Source organism: Rhea pennata, chromosome 2, assembly GCF_028389875.1.
Source record: "Rhea pennata isolate bPtePen1 chromosome 2, bPtePen1.pri, whole genome shotgun sequence".
NCBI classification, from domain to species: Eukaryota; Metazoa; Chordata; class Aves; order Rheiformes; family Rheidae; genus Rhea; species Rhea pennata.
Genome location: NC_084664.1, coordinates 150,478,477 through 150,496,176, shown reverse-complemented (window position 1 = coordinate 150,496,176; position 17,700 = coordinate 150,478,477). Strand labels below are relative to the sequence as shown.

Below are 17,700 nucleotides of genomic sequence, written 5' to 3'. Positions count from 1 at the left end.
AGGTAGCCTAAGTGTTAAAGAAAAAAGCATCTTTCTTATTTTTCTTTTCCTGTTACACTCTCCTCTCCTTTGTGCTAGTACAGTTGTTGCTGCATAGTGAGCTGGGTCAGGGGAGGATCTGGTTGAAAAATAGCTCTCTTTTTTTTTTTTCTTTTTTCTTTCCCCCCATATGAGCACATGCTTCCTGCTGGATCAGTTTCCTGATGAAGTTTATCATGCAGTTGCACTAATGCTTGTGGTGGCCCAGGACAGAGAAACGTGAGGGAGGAGAAAGGGCTGCTTCTTTCAGCAGCAGTGCTGGCCCACACTAGTCTGAAAATACAGCATTAGTATAAACCTCAATGCACAGTTCATCCCTTGTATCTTCTCCTCAGCTCATCTCCATTCTCCTACCCCTTTCTTTATCTAGGTGATTGTTTTTACTGTAACTCCCCCAAAATTCAAGGAATGATTCTTCTTGAAAAAACAAACAAACAAACAAGCCAGTAATACAAATCAAAGCCTAACTCTCACGTTGGCCAAAGTTTACTCAAAAATGTTTCACAACAAGGTTGTGTTGGGTTTAATAGGGATGAAATGAGGAAGAAGAAAATACATATTTGAGAAAGAAAGAATTAACAGATGATAGAATCCATCAGATGAACTAGATATTTTAATGCAGGCTGTATATCTTGAGAACGTAAATAAGCTTAAAAATTAGTGTTAGATATACTGTTGTGATGCTGAATGTGCTGGGGATGGTGAAAGTTACCCACTTTATAAAATCAAATTTGAATTACTCAAGGCAAGAGCTTAGGGAGCTTGAACATTCCTTATGTAATAGAGGAAGCACAGTCTAGCTGGGCAACTTATCCTCTTGAGAGTCTGTATAGGGCTTTTATCTAGCTTTTAGGCAACATTTAATAATGTTTGCTTCTGTGGGTATTTTTTCTCCCATATTTTGTGTATTAGAAATATTGGAACACCTGTCTCCTATTTTAGTGGCTCTATGTGTAACTTTAGACTCTCCTGTTATTTTTGTATTCCTCTAACCCTGTTTTTGTAGTTAATCTAAGCAATAATTTGCAAACAGTAACTTTTTAAATAAATACTGTTGTGATATCAGGAATATAAAATCAAATTATAATTGCTAGTTATGATTTTTGTTCAGCAAAGTAAACATTAGCTTTTAAAGCTAGTTAAAAGAAGGCTTTTCCTAATTCCCATATGTAGATCAGAAGCTATCACAGTTTTTCAACTGAGATTTGGAATGAGGAGAGTCAGTGAGGCACAGATTTATAGAAAGACTATTCAGAGGCAGCAAATGTTGTTGCACACCAACAGTACTATGATTGTGAGATGGGACAGAAAAGATGCCAATGCTAGATATGCAGAGGGAGCAAGGACAGAAGTAAAGAGAAACTATGTTTGTAGGAGAGGTTGGCACAAATCCATATAGGGTTTTAGAAAATACTTTTTCCCAGAACTACAGGCAAAACTTTGTACAAATCACCCATTTACTCAGAAGTGTTTTCAGCTATCAGGTCTCTTTTAGGTGAAACATGGCTTTTGCTATCTTCTAATTTTGATCTTTTAATGCTGCTTCAGGAGGATGATCATCTTGTTAAGGAAACAGCATCCAGCATTTCTGGTCATCAGCAGGGGGTGAAGAGGAAGGCTGATATGCCACTCGGGTCTCCATTGGAGCCAGGGCAAATACTAGAGAAGAATGAAGACAGTAAAGTCAAACTCAAAATCAGAGTAAGAAATGGAAATTCAACTTGCACAATATTTAGGATGTTCAGAATAACAGCAGTGGCTTCTGCTGACTTTTCTTAAAGCTATGTTCAAGCAAAAGACATGCTGTGTGTATGTGTACAGCAGTTGTTACACTTACTTTGGCAAAATCATTTTCCATCAGATTCTTTATTGGCTGGCAAGAACTAAAGTCAACAGTTAATGTTCTTGTTCACACAGCTTCATGGTAAATTAGAAAGAATTAGAAGGAAAGACACTGACCCTTTTTAATTTTATTGGAATTTTGTTCCTTTGCAGTGGTAGATATCAATTCCTTTCCCTCTCACCCCCAGTTTACTTCAAAAATAAAATAATTTAATTTGTTTAGTGCTCTCAAGAGTTAATTATTAGCATCTGTTTGTTTATTTTTTCCTGATATCTTAGTTCTCAAACTCTCAAGAAGAGGAGGAAATTGATATGGACACAGTTCATGACAGTCAAGCCTTTATTTATCATCATTTGAATATGTTGGAGAGACCGTCAACACCAGGTATGAGTAAATTTATTGGTGAATGATAGCATGAATTTTTCAGCTAATTCAGTTGTGGGTTTTTTTCTGCTACTTATTCCTATAAATGCAGTTTTGTAAGTTTTGAATGTTACCTGAATAGAAGGGAGTGTGTAAAGGGGTGCATAAGGACATTTCTTTAGCTTCTAGTATATTTATAGATAGGTGTACATGTTGTGGATTTTGATGCATATCTAAGTAAGGCAAGTATATATCAAGCTTATAAAACTGCAAAGCTAAGAAATGAATAAGATAAGGTAAAGCTAAAATAGAACCCCATAAGCAATTAGGTGAAATTGATTTTGCCAGAGTTTTATTTAAAAAGAATAATTTTGAAAATTAATTTTAAAAATAGCAAAGCTATTTGATTAAAAAAAGTAATCTTAATAGTTTGTAATTTAATGTCAGTAGTTGAAAAGCATACAAGCCTCAGAGGTGCCTGGGTTTGCAAAATTGAAAAGGTTGCATCTATAGTTTCATATCTAGCACTTTTTTCTTTTAGTACTTTAATAGTTTTGTCATGAAATATTTGATAAAAATTACTTGTGAAAGAATATTTATTAAAAAACTTAGACTGAGTATTATTAATTAACTTCAAACCTCTTTGCTTATCTGTCACTAGCAGAGAAATCCAGTAATTGGCTTTTAGTTTCTCAAAATCTTTTAACCATATTTCTTTAATTTAATTCCAGATAGTGCCAGTGGAATTAAGCTGAGGTAGTGTAACTGCATAACATTTTGTGAGATCTTGGCTCCACATCCAAAATGAGGATTCAAGATTGCATAATTGCAGTGTGTAAAAGTATTCGGCCCTAGAAGTAGGATTCAGAGTGCTTTGCCTCTTGCTTGTTTTGCTGTTTTTATCCAATGATTGCCTAATTTAAAGCACAAGGAGACCGTAGCAGCAGGATCTGGAACATTGGTTTGTGCTCGAGTGCCCTAGGTCTGGGGCAGTGCTAAGAAGCTGCCTCATCTCCTTTCCTCGTGACCTGAGCGTTCCTGGCAGCATAGGGGCCCCGTGTAGTAGAAGGGTTAGTGCAGGATCTTCACAGCAGGATCATCCATAGCCCGGTGCCTCGGGTGCTGGCTGCGGATGTAGAAGCTGTAGGTTCATACTCCCTTAGGGCATACAACTTAGGTTTCTACTTCCTTGGCAGATGCTCTAACCGCTAAGTTTTTTTTTATAAAAGGTAACTGCTGTCATTGCTCAGCTAACAAATTAAGTTCATATGGGGACATAAAACACAGGGAGGTCTAGTTTCTGGATTCCAGATGGCCTTGGGTTAATGATATGTGCCTGCCCAACCAGCTCAACCAGGAGGTGTTGCTATTAGACATGCAGACTAGCACAGCTCAGAACTTTTTGCCTAAATCTGCGGCATCTCAGAATAAAGTGGAGGGAAGCATAGAGGTTACTCTCCTGAGCTTAGGAGCCTAACTGTACACAAGCTCTGCTTTAAACCTCTTAGAACTGCTTTGAATTTTGCCCTCAATGTTATAGTCACATTTTCTGTTATGACAAAGAATGACATATCTAGAGCATGCAAATATGAAGCTGATCCGCTGAGGATTAGTATTTATAACTCTTACATGATATTTTGCAATAAATTTCTTCACTCAGTTTACACACACTATGGGATATAAAGTCATAAACAAAACTTTGCCAAATGCTTTACAAATAGGACTTACGGGACGTTCTGTAAGCAAGCTGTGCACTCCAGGACTGTTGCCTATTAAATTTGCGTTAGAGTTCAGAATGAGTAAAGTCTGATTAGGAGTGGAGTAATGGTCAGTTCACTGCTGCTTTTGTAGATACACAGCATGCAGGAAAGCTACTTTGAGTTTCATGTGTGTGCTGAATGACTTTCTCACCTCTTCCATTTGGGCATTCATCATACTGGAATACATTTTCTTTAATAGGTCACAAAAGGGACAAGTGCTACTTTTGCCAGAGACCTCATTTTAAATAGCAAGATGTCTTTGAAATGCATTATTTTAAAACATGTCAGATTCATTTCATTTTCTTTGGTTTGTGCTGTTAGAAACAGTTCCACTTGAGATGTTCTTTGCTTCTAAAATTTCACCTGTTTCTTACTCGGAGCATCTCTGTTAGAAGCAGAGATATATGGATTTCAGACTGAGTAAATAAAGGCAGCTCATCCTTCAGGAAATAGAATATTGCTGAGAAAAGATGCCAGACAGATGGAAAAAATCGCAGTGTATGTAAATAGAATTGTTTACACATATTGTTTTGCAAAGAAATAATACTTCCTGAGAACCATCAGAAACTTGGAGTTATTGCAGAAATGACAGAGGATGGGTGCACTGTCATGACTGGTTCTTAAATAGTTTCATACAGGTTCTAAAGAGGTCTCAGTATCTTCTCAGTAAAGTTGTAAGATCTGGTATCTGCGTCAGCTCTGCGACTCTTACTTGGCAGTGAGAGTGAGCTCTGAGCCCATATTTAGTTTTCGACTCATAGCTGGGGGTCACGTCCCCACATGTCACATGCGGTGTTAGGTCATTAGCCAAACACAGCCTGCGAGTAGCAGCTGCAAAGAGGAAGCTTGAGTTGGCTCTGAATGTTGCTCTGTCTATGCGTTCTTCCCCCTGCCCACTTAGGATGATAATTTGGATTTGTTCAAGTTGATGGAATCACCAGAAAGCCAGGACAGTTGTAGTTTTCCTTAAGAACATTTTTTTTTTCTGTACACTTGAGACATGCTACAAGGGTAATAAAGCCTTGTACTACTACTCTTTCAGGATTACAAGATTTAGTACTATAATTAAATCACTTTTCATAGTCGTTCATAAAGATATTTTGAAAGTTACTAAAGCATCCTCTATCCAATAATAAACCTGTGGACTCTGGTAATTATGAAGGATTCTGAACATTTTTGCAAGAACTTATTAAAACAAAAGATCAGGTGTGAACTGTCTGAAGAATGCTGTTACATTGATCTAAATGTTCTACTCTAAGTACCAGAAACATGGCAGCCTCTTTTGAGCCTCTGAAGCCATGCAAGGTAAGGTTTCTAATATGAGGACAGATTTCCTGCTATATCCTTAAAAATGTACTCCTTACTCTGTTTTAAATCAAAAGAATCTCAAGATCAGATGTGTTTTCTAATGTAAGCAGTAGGTTTGACACTGTATGTCAGACTAATGTGAGTAGTCCTGCGTTGTTCGAGTGACTACAGTGAAATTAAAAAATTAAGATATACTGCTTTAATATTTCACTGATCCTAAGGTACAGAGATACTTCAAAATAAACTTCTGTAAAACTCACACTGCCTATGTCAGTGTTTATTAATTAGACTCTTTTTTGTGCTTACAAACATAAATGTCTAACTGTAGTAAATGCTTAGTTATAGCACCGTGTGATCTGCTGGTGAAGTTGTGTGTTGTGGCTCAACAAATCACCCCTAATAAATTATTAGAATTTTGCTAACCATTTTTGGCAGTTCAGGAGCCAAAATAGGATCCAGTTCTCTCTTGTCTTTATTTCTACCAAAAATATTTTTTTTAAAAAAGTACAGGTAGAAATATTTTGAAAACATGCTAAGAGTATACTAGTATATGCAGAGATGTTCACTATCTGTAGTGACAGTTGCTTTTCTGACTCTGAGCATGTAGTGCAAACCGCAGCACTTCAGGTGCGGTGGTTGATGGGAATTCAGCCTGAACCATGTAGAAAGTCGAGTCCTCTGCAATGGAGCTGAGTTACCTGAGTTAGCTGTAAGAACAGCATTATCTCAAAGGTCAACCACCAGTCAGTAGCTCCTTGTCAAAGGCTGACCTATGTTTAATAATATAGACAGACATGTAAGTAAACTTTACTTCTCAGATACAAGGATAACAGTGACAATGGTGGATTTTAGCTTTGCTTTTTAAGCTGGAAAAAATTGTTAGAACCATTCTGTTAGACTTCTCTTTAATAACATACAATATGAATATATTATCTGTTTGATACTATCCATTATACTTAAATTGACTTTATTACCTAAAATATAACTGCTTCCAAATTGGTAGATCTCAGATATTGAGGTTCTGTAGCTAATTTTGCCTTGCTGAAATAGCATGTGGTTAATGTTATGCTTCATAAAGAAGGTTGTTTTCAAATTCTTTATTCTGAAGAGTGTGAAAGCAGCTGTAATACAAATATAAATCCTGTAGATAAAGTCATAGCATAAATGAAAGTACATAAAAATGCATCCAGTGTTTGACTGCAGAATCTCATCTATGCTGTTTAGTAAAAACAACATAATATTGTAGCTCTGCCTGTCTCTGGGAAAAATAACTATTCTTTGTCAAACTCAGAAGCTGGATAAGGCTACTGGTTAAATTTCAAGTGAACTACCTAATAACTATTAGAGCCACAATGTATTCTGAACAGACTTACTTTTCTTCTCTCTTGAAAATTTTTTAGAATATTGAAGTAAATGCAGTAAAACCAACACCGCAATTAAGCCACTGATTTGTTGTAGGGGCAAAGCAATATAGTTGTTAAATCAAATGAAAGAGATAATAGTTAAAAGAGCTATCAGTTACAAATATATTTTAGTTAAATCACCTGATTATCTTTAAAATATTTTAGCAGAGGGAAGATATAAGGTCATGTTGATCTAGTTAAAAATCTCACTAAAGAATTTTATGAAGTCAAATGAATCTGCAAATTGTTAATTTTGCTTAAATACTATTTTTAACTGATTTATTTAGCATAACCTCAGAATAACTCTTTTTTTTTAATTTTTTGCATAAAGATTAGACCTTTCCTCCTTACTCTCAATCCTTAAGTTTTGCACACTGTAAATATACAATTAGAAAATTCTATTTAAGACAAATGAAAAACTCACTTGCATCCTGGAAACTGGGGATTAATTGCACTTGGTGACTTCTGTGTGCGGACTTCATTGATGTTTCAATAGATGCATACACATTTTTGAATTGAAAATTTGAGATGTTTCTAGGGCAACATTAAAAGAGAATAGTAGAAATAAGGAGAAACAAGATACTTAAGAAAACAGCTTTCAAAATGTTTTCAGCTTTTTTAGTCATATAATCTTTAGAGCAAATACTAGCCAGAGCTGTAATCCAGCTATTAGGTGAAGAGAATACATGGTCTTTCTCATCAAGTTTTCTTTGGGTTCTAGGAGAGCCTTGTTAAGTGCTAGCATACCTATGTTGATACTCTTCCCAGCTGTGAGCAGTGTCACCGTTCGTGATCACTGGCCCATCCTCAGGTGAAAACACTGGATCAGTGGCTGTTACCCTTTACTATGATTTGCAAAGTTAATTTCTCCCAGTTGAGTAAATCAGGTGCAAATGGAGTCATTTTTAGCAAGTGTCAATTTGGAAAAGTCCTGCTTGAGCCAGCAGTTTTAAATAGATTGTAAATGCAAAGAAACAGAGACCGTAAGTCTGTGGTGTCCCACCCTGCCCACACAAAATCAGAAATATGGGAGAGACACCGGCTGGGAGATCTTTTGAGAGCTTGTTTCCACGTTGATGTGCCAAGTTATATCTTAACAATTGTAAAGGTTCAATACAAAATGTTCATGCACCAATGATTCTTAAAAGAAAAAAACCCCTACCTAAGACCACTGATGAACAAGACGTTGTAATTGTCTGACAACAATTTTTATTGTGACAGAGAATATTACTTCAAAGCTTTGAAGGTATAAAACACTTTCATTCCATGAGTTTTTGTATTTTATTATTTTGTACCATGTTTACAGTATTTGTATCATTCCAGATAAGGTGTGCACAAAGTTTCTGATCTTTCCCCCATGGGAGAGTAATCCTGTCTAATTTTAAACACCTGCCCAACTAACTGGAACACCAAAAAGCCAATGGTTATACTGGAATCTCCACATCCAGACCAGGAGGAGATCCAAGTGGGTGGACATACGTATGTGTGTTCTGTGCCAAGGAATGCTGCTAGCCACTTCAGAAATGAACTCCCGGGCTCACCCTGTATTTATTGTGCTCTGCTATTATTTGAGAAACCCAGAATCCATTCTTGCTCCCTGTACTAGGAGAAAGTGGCTTCCCTGCAGGGAAGGGGAATGCTTTGTGTCTCCGTGCAGCTGTCTCCCCCCCGTTGGTCTGAGCATGATATTAATGTCCTTTGAAGTGATTCCCATTTAGCCTGGCTTTTCTAGATTGGCAGGTTCCTGGCATGAGGCTTGAGTAGCTATTAATTAAAAGGAAATTATGAAGAAGAAAAAGTGTTCTGCCTCTTCAACACCGATTCCTTTCTAGGGCAAATTTTACAGATACAAATCTGTAAAATCTTTCACAGAGCTTTTAGAGAGCTGTTTGTTTCGCAAAGAACTGAGTTCAGCGGTCTGAGTACATCGTCCAGAATCAGTGTATTTGATTGCTGGTTTCAGAGCATTCTTTGTTAGTGTGAAGATATTTTTTGGATCGTTGTTACTTTTGTATTTAAAAAGCAAAATATTTTTGTTATCAGTGAGTTCTATGAAAAAATGGGTACTTACTATTGATTCAGTAAAAGTAGATGTTATAATGACACTTTCTCATTTCTAACTGACATTGCACAGTATTACTAGTGTTGACTGTGTCAGTAACCTCTGAGTTATGGCTGGATCACATTCCCCTCTTCCTGAACATCTTCCTGCCTGTTCCAGTCTCCAGGTGTTCATCACCACTGCATCAGGCAAGTTGGCTTAAGCTAGCGTTATATTTACTCTCTAGCTTTTTCCAGTCAACAGCATTTAACCTAAATTATTTAAATAGAAAATTTTGATAACCTGGCTGAAATAAGAAATGATTAGGTAGACTGTTGCATTAGTGGAGCTGGTAGAACAATAAATAACAGGAAACACCACAAGCATCAGGTAACGCTACAGCATCGCAAAGGGCTGTTGGTTGCCTCCTTTGTGTTCACAGCACTTTACGCTTAGAGCTACTGCTGCATCATCCCTGCAAACTTAGACCCCGTGTCCTTATTCCACTAATAGAGGGCTAACGTTTTTAAAACTTAGAGGCTTAGCTTTGGTTTGAGGTTGTTACAAATGTAGCGTGTAGATTCACAAATTCAATTTCCTTCACAGTTTGGAACTAGTGATGTTTTAAGGGTTTGTTGCACAGGGCTTTTTTTGTTTCTGTTGACTGTAGTCTGTATTGTAGAATTTTATGTACCATGTGTCAATAGCTTGAGAATGTGTGAGGCTGTGTTCCCTGCCTTGGGTAATCTTTTGCACATCTTTTGTGGACGAACATTGACTGGAATTACTTATGGTTTCCTCCAGTGTCATTTATTTTTGTATTCTTAGAAGCAGTATTTGTGTCACTACCACAGTTTGTCTTTTTGACTACTGTAGTGTATTTTAATTGTGTGAAATAGTATGTGCTTTCATTGTCTGAGGTACAGCTTCCAAGTATTTCTTTCCTAATGACCTTGGTAATATAATCTCTTCTTCCGGAATTGTTTTCCATATAACAAATGTTTTTGCATGCTTGTTGCTGGTTTTTTGTTCATTTGTTTGTTTGTTTTTAAGCTACTTGTTTAAAAATTGTTTGCTTTAGAGGAATGAGCTCAATTATGGGGATAGGTTTAGGTATAGGTAGCCATTCCATAAGACAAATGTAACTACAACAGTGAAGCCATCTCCTACCTTTCTGCGTACTGTCAGTGTTGTTGAGAACTGCTCTAGGTAAGAATGCAAAAAAAGGTGTAGTAACTCTGCATTGAAGTCAGCAAGCCAAAGTCTTAATGCGTGTGCATATCTTATATCTGCCATAATGTACATCAAAACGTAAAGGCTTTGTGAATTCTAGTAAGAAATGTTTGCATTGCTAACGTGCAGTTGTTCCTGGATCATCCTAATGAAGTCAAGACTAAACTTTTTAAAAAATATTTGCCTATTCAGAGATTTTTAAGTGTAGGAGACTTGTATTCTATTCTGATCTCCTTTATAACATTAGCAGAATTGTATACTGCGTTGTGTTCAGATCTTGGACCTAGGCATGTTTTTAGAAAGACATCACTTTTGATTCTTACGAGTTTCAGTAGATTCTACCATGCCCCATGATAAGTGATTGATTCTCCTTACTGTGAACAATGTGTTTTTTTAATTCTGAATTTTAAACACTGCTTACATATGCACTATGTTGCCTCTTTCAGCTATATTAAAGGAAAAAACACTATAAAATAACTATAAATGTACTTAAAGTGATTGATTCTTAATCTTCTTTTGAATAAGCTAGATACCATTGCACAGAAGTCTTTCTTAGTGCTTATTTATCATACTAAAGCAAGTTGGCTCTGACTTTCAGGAGTAAAGCATTGCCACAGGAGAATTGTTTGTGATCTTAAAGTAATATGCAAAAAATGTACTGGAAAAAATATGTTTTCAAATATACAGAAAAAGGTATTTGAAATATACAGTAGAATTCCTTGTTCTTGAACGGGGATATTTTCACCCCTCAAAAAAAAAAATGAAGGGGAAAAAATTTTAGGATGCTGGGAAGAAAATTTACTAAGGTATAAAAAGCTTTAAAGGAATACTTGCCTTCAGAACTCTGGTGCTTTTATGCACTTGCATAGTAGTTGAAGCAGTTACCTGTGTTGTGAGTGATTTAATTTCTGCCTAAACGAACTTAACAAACATTTCAAGTGTTTGCCCTGATTAACTATGCTGTTCTTGGATCATTTCCCTTTTATCCCTACTGTTGAAGCTATTGCAGTTTGTGTGAAATAATGAAATATTAAATGAGCCAAAGAGAGAATGAGAGCAGCAGCTCAGGAAATGAGAGGCCATGGATCAAATTTTCTCTCCACCAGATTCAGATATCAGGCTCACATAATATGAAAGTAGTCGTACTGCGTTTGTGAAATCCATGCTAGTGGATGTCATAACTGCCTTTGGATTTTTTTTTCACTTAAGAACAAAACTTTGAATAAACTTTAAAGTAGGGAAAATCAGTTTTAAGATGCACTTAACTTGAAAAATCAATTAATTCTTTTCTGCTGTTTGGTATCAAAAGGTTTATATATATTTGTAGGGAACTTTGTTTCCTGACTGAAAGGAGTTCACATCCCAAAGCTGCACTTTAATGTATGTCACTCCTGTACTTTACATCCATAGTTTTCATGAGTACCTATATTGTTCGTTTCTCCTGGTATAGTAGGTATCTACTGTGTAGTAAACACAGTACCCTACTGTGTTTAAACTTTGATTTCTTGAAACCATTGTAACTTTCAGTTTCCTAGTTCCATACAGCTCCTAATCTTCTGGGATACGCTTACACTTTGAGGGAGGTAGTAGTACCTCACTGCTGTTGTCAACAAAATCATCAGTAGTATGGAAACATGAACAGCATGTTTGGAGCTTTTCTGAACATAGCAAAAAGCTAATGGTGCTAGCAGGCTATATGTTTGCATATTATATGTCCTATCTAATATCTCAGAATTTCTTCAGTTTGGCAATCATACAAATTAATAATTTATTAATCCCTTTATGTCATTTTCTTAGGTAAAGAACAATCTTCAGGAGAGATAAACATGCACCCTGTCTCGGCAGCTCCACTCTCTGTGTTTAGTAAAGAATCTAACTCCTCAAAACATAGTGATCACCACCACCACCACCACCACGAGCACAAGAAAAAGAAGAAGAAACACAAGCATAAGCATAAGCATAAACATAAACATGATAGTAAAGAAAAGGAAAAGGATCCCTTTGCTTTCTCTAACAGCCCAGCCAGTGCACGATCAATCCGTTCTCCATCACTTTCAGACTGATAGCAGTGGCTCTAGAATTCGACTTGCAATATTCTCTGAATACTTAGAAGGATGTATATAACTATAGCTTCTATCTTTTTTTATGGAAATAGGAATATGTGAATTGCCTTAGCAATTCAGCAGCTCTGCCACAGCCCTAATTTGAAGTCTTCTGTTTGCGTATGCAGTTGTTGAAATAATCTAATTCAAAACATGTTTTCTGATTCTCAGTCATTTTGTATTTCACTGTTCTCTACACCTCACGCAGCCATCTTTTTTTTCATCATCTTCATTTTAAAGAAAGAAAACAGCCCTGTATGTAAGGGCCGCATGTCTACTGGCACGGGGCATGGCCCCCTGCACATCATGCTGACCATGTGTACTGCCAGAATCAATTATGTTTTAATCCTTTGAAGAATGTTATGAGGCAGAGTATGTTTTAAAGAGAAGCCAACTGCCAGACCTTTGGTGAAGTGCTGTTTCCAAGGTAGTACTGTATACCGAAGCGTAGACCTCCTGAGAAGACGAAGATTTTCTGTAGTCTTCAATTGAGCTGTTTCTTGCTTTAACCATTGCAGTGTAATGTCAGAATTTTAAGAACAGTATATAGAACATTTGCCTTTTTCAGATACTAAAACTCTTAAAAATTCCAAGCTGCTTTTAAGCTGCAGGTATTTATTACGGACATGACCCTTTGAATATATTGACACTCTGCAATTATGTTTTTGGAATTTTAGCAAAATGCTTAATGCATGTTTTGTCCTGTAATCAGGCTTTTAAAAATCCAATAAAGTTTGCAAATTATTTTGACAAAAGCCGAATTTTTTCTTTAAGCTTGACATTGGAATATGCTTTTGAAGAATGGCTTTGATAGAATTGAAAAGTATTTTTGAAAAGCTACATATAGATTTAAAAATATATATTTCCTCCTGCTGAAAGGTGCTTTCTTGGAAGCATTCTATTCTATCAGTTCATGAATCCACAGGAAAAATACATTATTAGAGTAATCTAGGTCTGGGACTCTAAGTGATGAATACAGTGAGATTTCTTTTGCTGTGTTTTATGCAGTGTAATATTTACACCCAGCAAATGTTTTATTTAAAAACTTAAGTTTTTAAAAGTTCTGATAATAGAGGTACAGTCGTCTCTGCCACTTTTTATATGTTTTCTTTATTTGTACGTAGAGGCAGAGGTTTTATTTCCTCGTGCTGGTTGACTTCTGTTGCCCAGAGTTCATATTTCATTCGGCTTTCTGTAAGATGGTTGTATTTGGGTTAAACATTTTATTTAAAATTTTTCATGAACTCCTGTGAGAGGGACTGATTCTACTTCTAGGGCAAAGAAAGAGTTCAACAGGGGACCCAGGAAGGTTTTTTAAAGCCATATTCTGTTTCATAAACGTTAATAAATGCTTTTATATTGTATACCTACTGTTGAATCCTGTAATTCTTGTAACAAGTCACCTGTAGAATCAAAAGATAAGCAGTAGACTTAAGTCTTTTGTAATACACTTATATTACATTATATAAGAGTGTATGTGTGTATGTATGTGTATATACATATATACACACACACACTGTTATTCAAAAACCACATGTGAATACTTTTGCTAATTGGTTTACTCCAAACACATGTTAAAATATGTTTGAAGCTGGGTTTAGACTTTCTGGAACTTGGCAGCATCACACAACTTCTCCCCTGCATGATGTGGTGCTGCATCTGCTACATGTGCTACAATGCAAGTAGCCTTCGTGGTAGGTGAATCCCCCTTGGCACGATTTGTTTCCCCTCCAGTTTGCAAAGACTGCCAGCTCTTACGATTTAGGTGAAGTAAAGGTGCAACAGGAAGAGGGAGATGTCCAAGTGTGACTGGAGTGAAGTCCTGAGCATGTTTTGGGTGGACTAACAATGTGTGCAGTTGAGCTTTCCACCTCTCCTGGGCCAGCAAACTGTTACGTTAGCACAATTCACTGAATTGTGAATCATAGGGAGAGGTTCGTGAGGCTATAGTAATAGCTCGATGGAAATATTTTTAGATTTTTTTCCCTTGGCTAAGGAGTGAGGTAACAGTGCCAAAGGTGTTTGTGGGAGACCTGGGCTAATAAGCAGTGAAAGCTGGCATTGTTTGGTAGAGCGGAGGCAGATGCATTTATGTTTTAAAAATGAGGTCATGGATAATTTAGGCTGGTGCAGTTTTTACTTTTGGAGACATGGATTCATACTCTATTACCCGGAGGGGGAAAGTATTGTTTACCGATATGGGCACAGAGCTGTAATGCTGTAATTTTAAGTTTCGTATATTCGTCTATTTGACCTTGAGTGAATTGTTGAACATAAGCTAAGGAAATATGGCAAAGACACAGTTGCTAGAAAATGGGGAGAAAACGTAAGGACTTTTCTGGTACAGTATCTGAGGTTCTGCCATGGGCCTGATTCAGAGCTTGATGTGCTTGATGGCATACAAAAAAGCTCTAAGTCAGTGGATAGTACTAAATGAGTAGACAGTGCTAACACACTGGTTGGTTATCATCCTAGGTGATCCAAAATCAGCAAGTTCACATTCGTTCTTACTGAATTTTAAATGCTGAACTTGAGAGGAAAATGAAGCATATAATTGCAAGATGTACTTGTGAATGTACAGTGAGAAAAATAGCATCTGGCCGCATAGACTTGATCCTGTTACGAAAAGGCAATTCTCACTGAAGAGTTAATTCACGGGAATGTTTTGTGTAAGGCACAGAGGTATTTCGACTATCCAGTGCTGAGAAACCTCACTGGCAATACTGTGTGCAGCTTTGGGCAGCACGCTTTAGGAAATAGGTGGACAAATTCCCCAAAAGAGAAACAGTAGGTAACATATAAGAAAAAACAAAGAGAACTGGATGTTCTCAGTCTAGAATAAAAGTCTGAGGAAGGAACTCTCCGTTCTACCACCTAAGGGGTTGCTACAAAAAGTGTTTATCAGTTGTTCTTGGTATTTTCTGTGAGAAGGAAAGGATTGGCTTAATTTGTTAGGGGAAGAAAGGCTGTGAAATGTTGCAGCGGCACCTCATGATGGTATGAAAGCTCTTTGCTCAGAGGCTTTTGAGCAGCAGATTGGCAAGCGTCTGTTGGAGGTGTTTACGGGAGGCTTGGCCTGGCCGCAGCGCCTTTGTGCGGGTGACCTTCCCGTTACAGTTTATTTTCGTGGTTTCTTTGGTCTTCCTTTTCTCAATCAGAGAAATTACTGCAGTGACTCCCTGGACGTTTGGGCACTTGTGGAAGGTGGGGAAGCAAAGGCCTTTGCCTCCCAAAGAGCTTAGTGACTGTGGTTCAGTGTGGGTTTGGTGGGGCTTTGTTGGTTTTTTTGTTGTCCCCCCCCCCCCCCCCCATTTAAAACTTTGATTATTTCAAAATTTTAACCGTATGTCAATTCAGTTAAACCCTTGGGATTTGAATGGTGGATTAAGCTCTTTATTCTCTGCACAATCGAACCTGAGAGATGAGCTGTAACCTATGCGGTTTCTTTTAGTAAAGGTTGTGATTTTCAGTTTAAATTTCAGGTTTCTAGTGCACTCTCCTTGAAACAGAAGGAGAAAAGTGGGGTGGTCCCTGGATACTGGAAGAACATGCATTACACATACAGAGCAGAAATGCGTATGTTCTTGGAAACAGGCAAAGAGATCCAGGTCTGGAGAGGCTATTTTGATATCTCAGATTTTAATGTGTTTTCCCTTGTTTTGTTCATTAGAAACAGTGTAAGGCAAATACATAATATCAGGCTACCTATTTAAAACTTTAGTATAGACTTTCCATTAGTCTTGCGTTTTTCCTTTACGTCTCAGTGTAACTGTAGAAGATGTCGGTAAAGTAACTGCTGTGCATTTCCTACGTTTGTAGACATCCTCCAGTTTTACTTAAGATAGTCGTCATCTGTCCTCGTGCGCTGGAGGAGGAACAGCAGAACGCAGCTTCTCCGAGTTCTTGGGCGACCTGGTGCTGTCCTTGTATGTGGTATGCAGTCCTATGAGGAACTGGAACGCAAACTGGGCTTAAAACCAGTGTCTACAAGCTGTCCTTACACCCTTGAGCTTTTTAGAATGTTAAAGTTGTGTTTTAGTTGATTTCATATTCACAGAAATACAGGAATTTATGTAAATTTTATATAAGGAAATTTAAGTCATGTCAATGTTTTCAGTTCCTTAAGATGGTTTATTCACAGAAAAGTAAGAACCTGATTTTTAACATGGTGTCAGTATTGCACAGGGCCCTTAAAAGATAGAAGGCAAATATAAATGTTTTAAGTTAGATTTATTTATGAACAAGTACAAATATGTTTTGACATTATATTTATTTATTGTAATATATTGTATTTTAAAATACATTTATACATGTTATATATTTATATCCTGATTTTATTATGTAAATCGGTAATAATACGAGTGTTTTCGTCCCTACTAAGCCCTGGCAGCTAGCATAGTCTGTGTTATTCTATAGTCATCTAATATCCTAAATATAGTCTTACTAAACATATTTTCAGGGTTTTCTTTTCTTGCTATTAGTATCAGGGTAAGTCTACAATGTGCGTGAATTTTGTTGATGTAGATGAGTCAGGATTTCATTGGAGAAACTTTGTATTTGATTGGAACATATTTCACTTAGTACAGTGCTTAGAAAGATAGACCTGCATATTTTTGTGGTAAACATCCTAAAACGCAAGCCAAAACTTAAAGCATGTTTAGCTAGATTGTTTTTTTTTCTCATTTCTGCATAAGAGTGATACTGCAGGATGCTGCTGGTGATTTAACAGCTTGCTGCTGCTGGGGGAAGGAGGCATCGCTGCCGAAGGAGGCATCTCCTGGGCCCGTGGTCCCACCGCTGACTTCGCACGCGTCACTCGGGCTCTTCTGCGCCCGGACTCAAGTAGCTGAAGCGGCAGCCAACAAAACAGCTCGGGGGTTTGCTGCGTTAGTGGGTGTTTTCAGCCAAGGCTCCGCAAGCAGCAAGCTGATTGCGGGGCTGGGTGGTGGGAAGCTGGGACGTGGGGGAAGGACCGGGCCCCACTCTTGCGCCACTGCTGCCAGCTATAGCTTGTCTCAGCTGCTGCTTGCGGCTTCACTCTCAAAAGACACAAAGTGATGACAGGAATTTTTTTTTTTTTTTTTAACATCTGCTCCTCTTTGAACAGGTTCAGGAAATTTTTCAGTTAAAAAAAAAAAAAAGTGATCTCAAAAATAAAGGTCCAAAAAGTTCTCTTTCATTCAGGTTAAAAAAAAAAAAAACAAATTTTTTATTGCTCTTCTACTCTATGAATAGAATTGAATTTCATATTTTTTAAAAAGTATTTTATTCTAAAAACATTTTTTCATTTTCTAGATGTTCTTTTATACATAAATATATATAAAAACTTTGTAAAAAAGTAAGCATTTGATAAAGCTTCTACATGAAAATATGCCCCAACAACCCAACAAGAAGTAAGAAGTCTGAAAGCACATCGGAAACATATGTTTTTCATAACCAGGTTGATTCTTCACCTTTCCCAAAAACTTATTTTAGGGGAAAAATACTCCCCTCCTCCCATTTCCAGCATGGAGGATGACTGGAACCTGCTCGCGGGTTAGAAGCCTTCTGAGCTCGCGTGAGCAAGGCGGCGTTCGCGGCGTGGGTTGGGGAATCCTTCGTCTGAGTT

The 17,700-nt window shown here is 37.2% G+C and overlaps 1 protein-coding gene across 2 annotated transcripts in view; it reads left to right on the top strand.

The window, feature by feature from the left end:
• Positions 1–13,456, top strand: part of TAF2 (TATA-box binding protein associated factor 2) — a 61,696-nt gene extending 48,240 nt beyond the window's left edge. Inside the window, exons 24-26 of one of the 2 annotated variants that reach the window (XM_062570572.1) lie at positions 1,588–1,740; positions 2,161–2,266; positions 11,788–13,456. In XM_062570572.1, coding sequence (XP_062426556.1) covers positions 1,588–1,740; positions 2,161–2,266; positions 11,788–12,053 — 525 coding nt within the window. In that variant the 3' untranslated portion in view covers positions 12,054–13,456. The remainder of the gene's footprint in view (positions 1–1,587; positions 1,741–2,160; positions 2,267–11,787) is intronic. The other variant, XM_062570573.1, reaches the window with a different exon arrangement.
• The last annotated feature ends 4,244 nt before the right edge of the window (positions 13,457–17,700 follow it).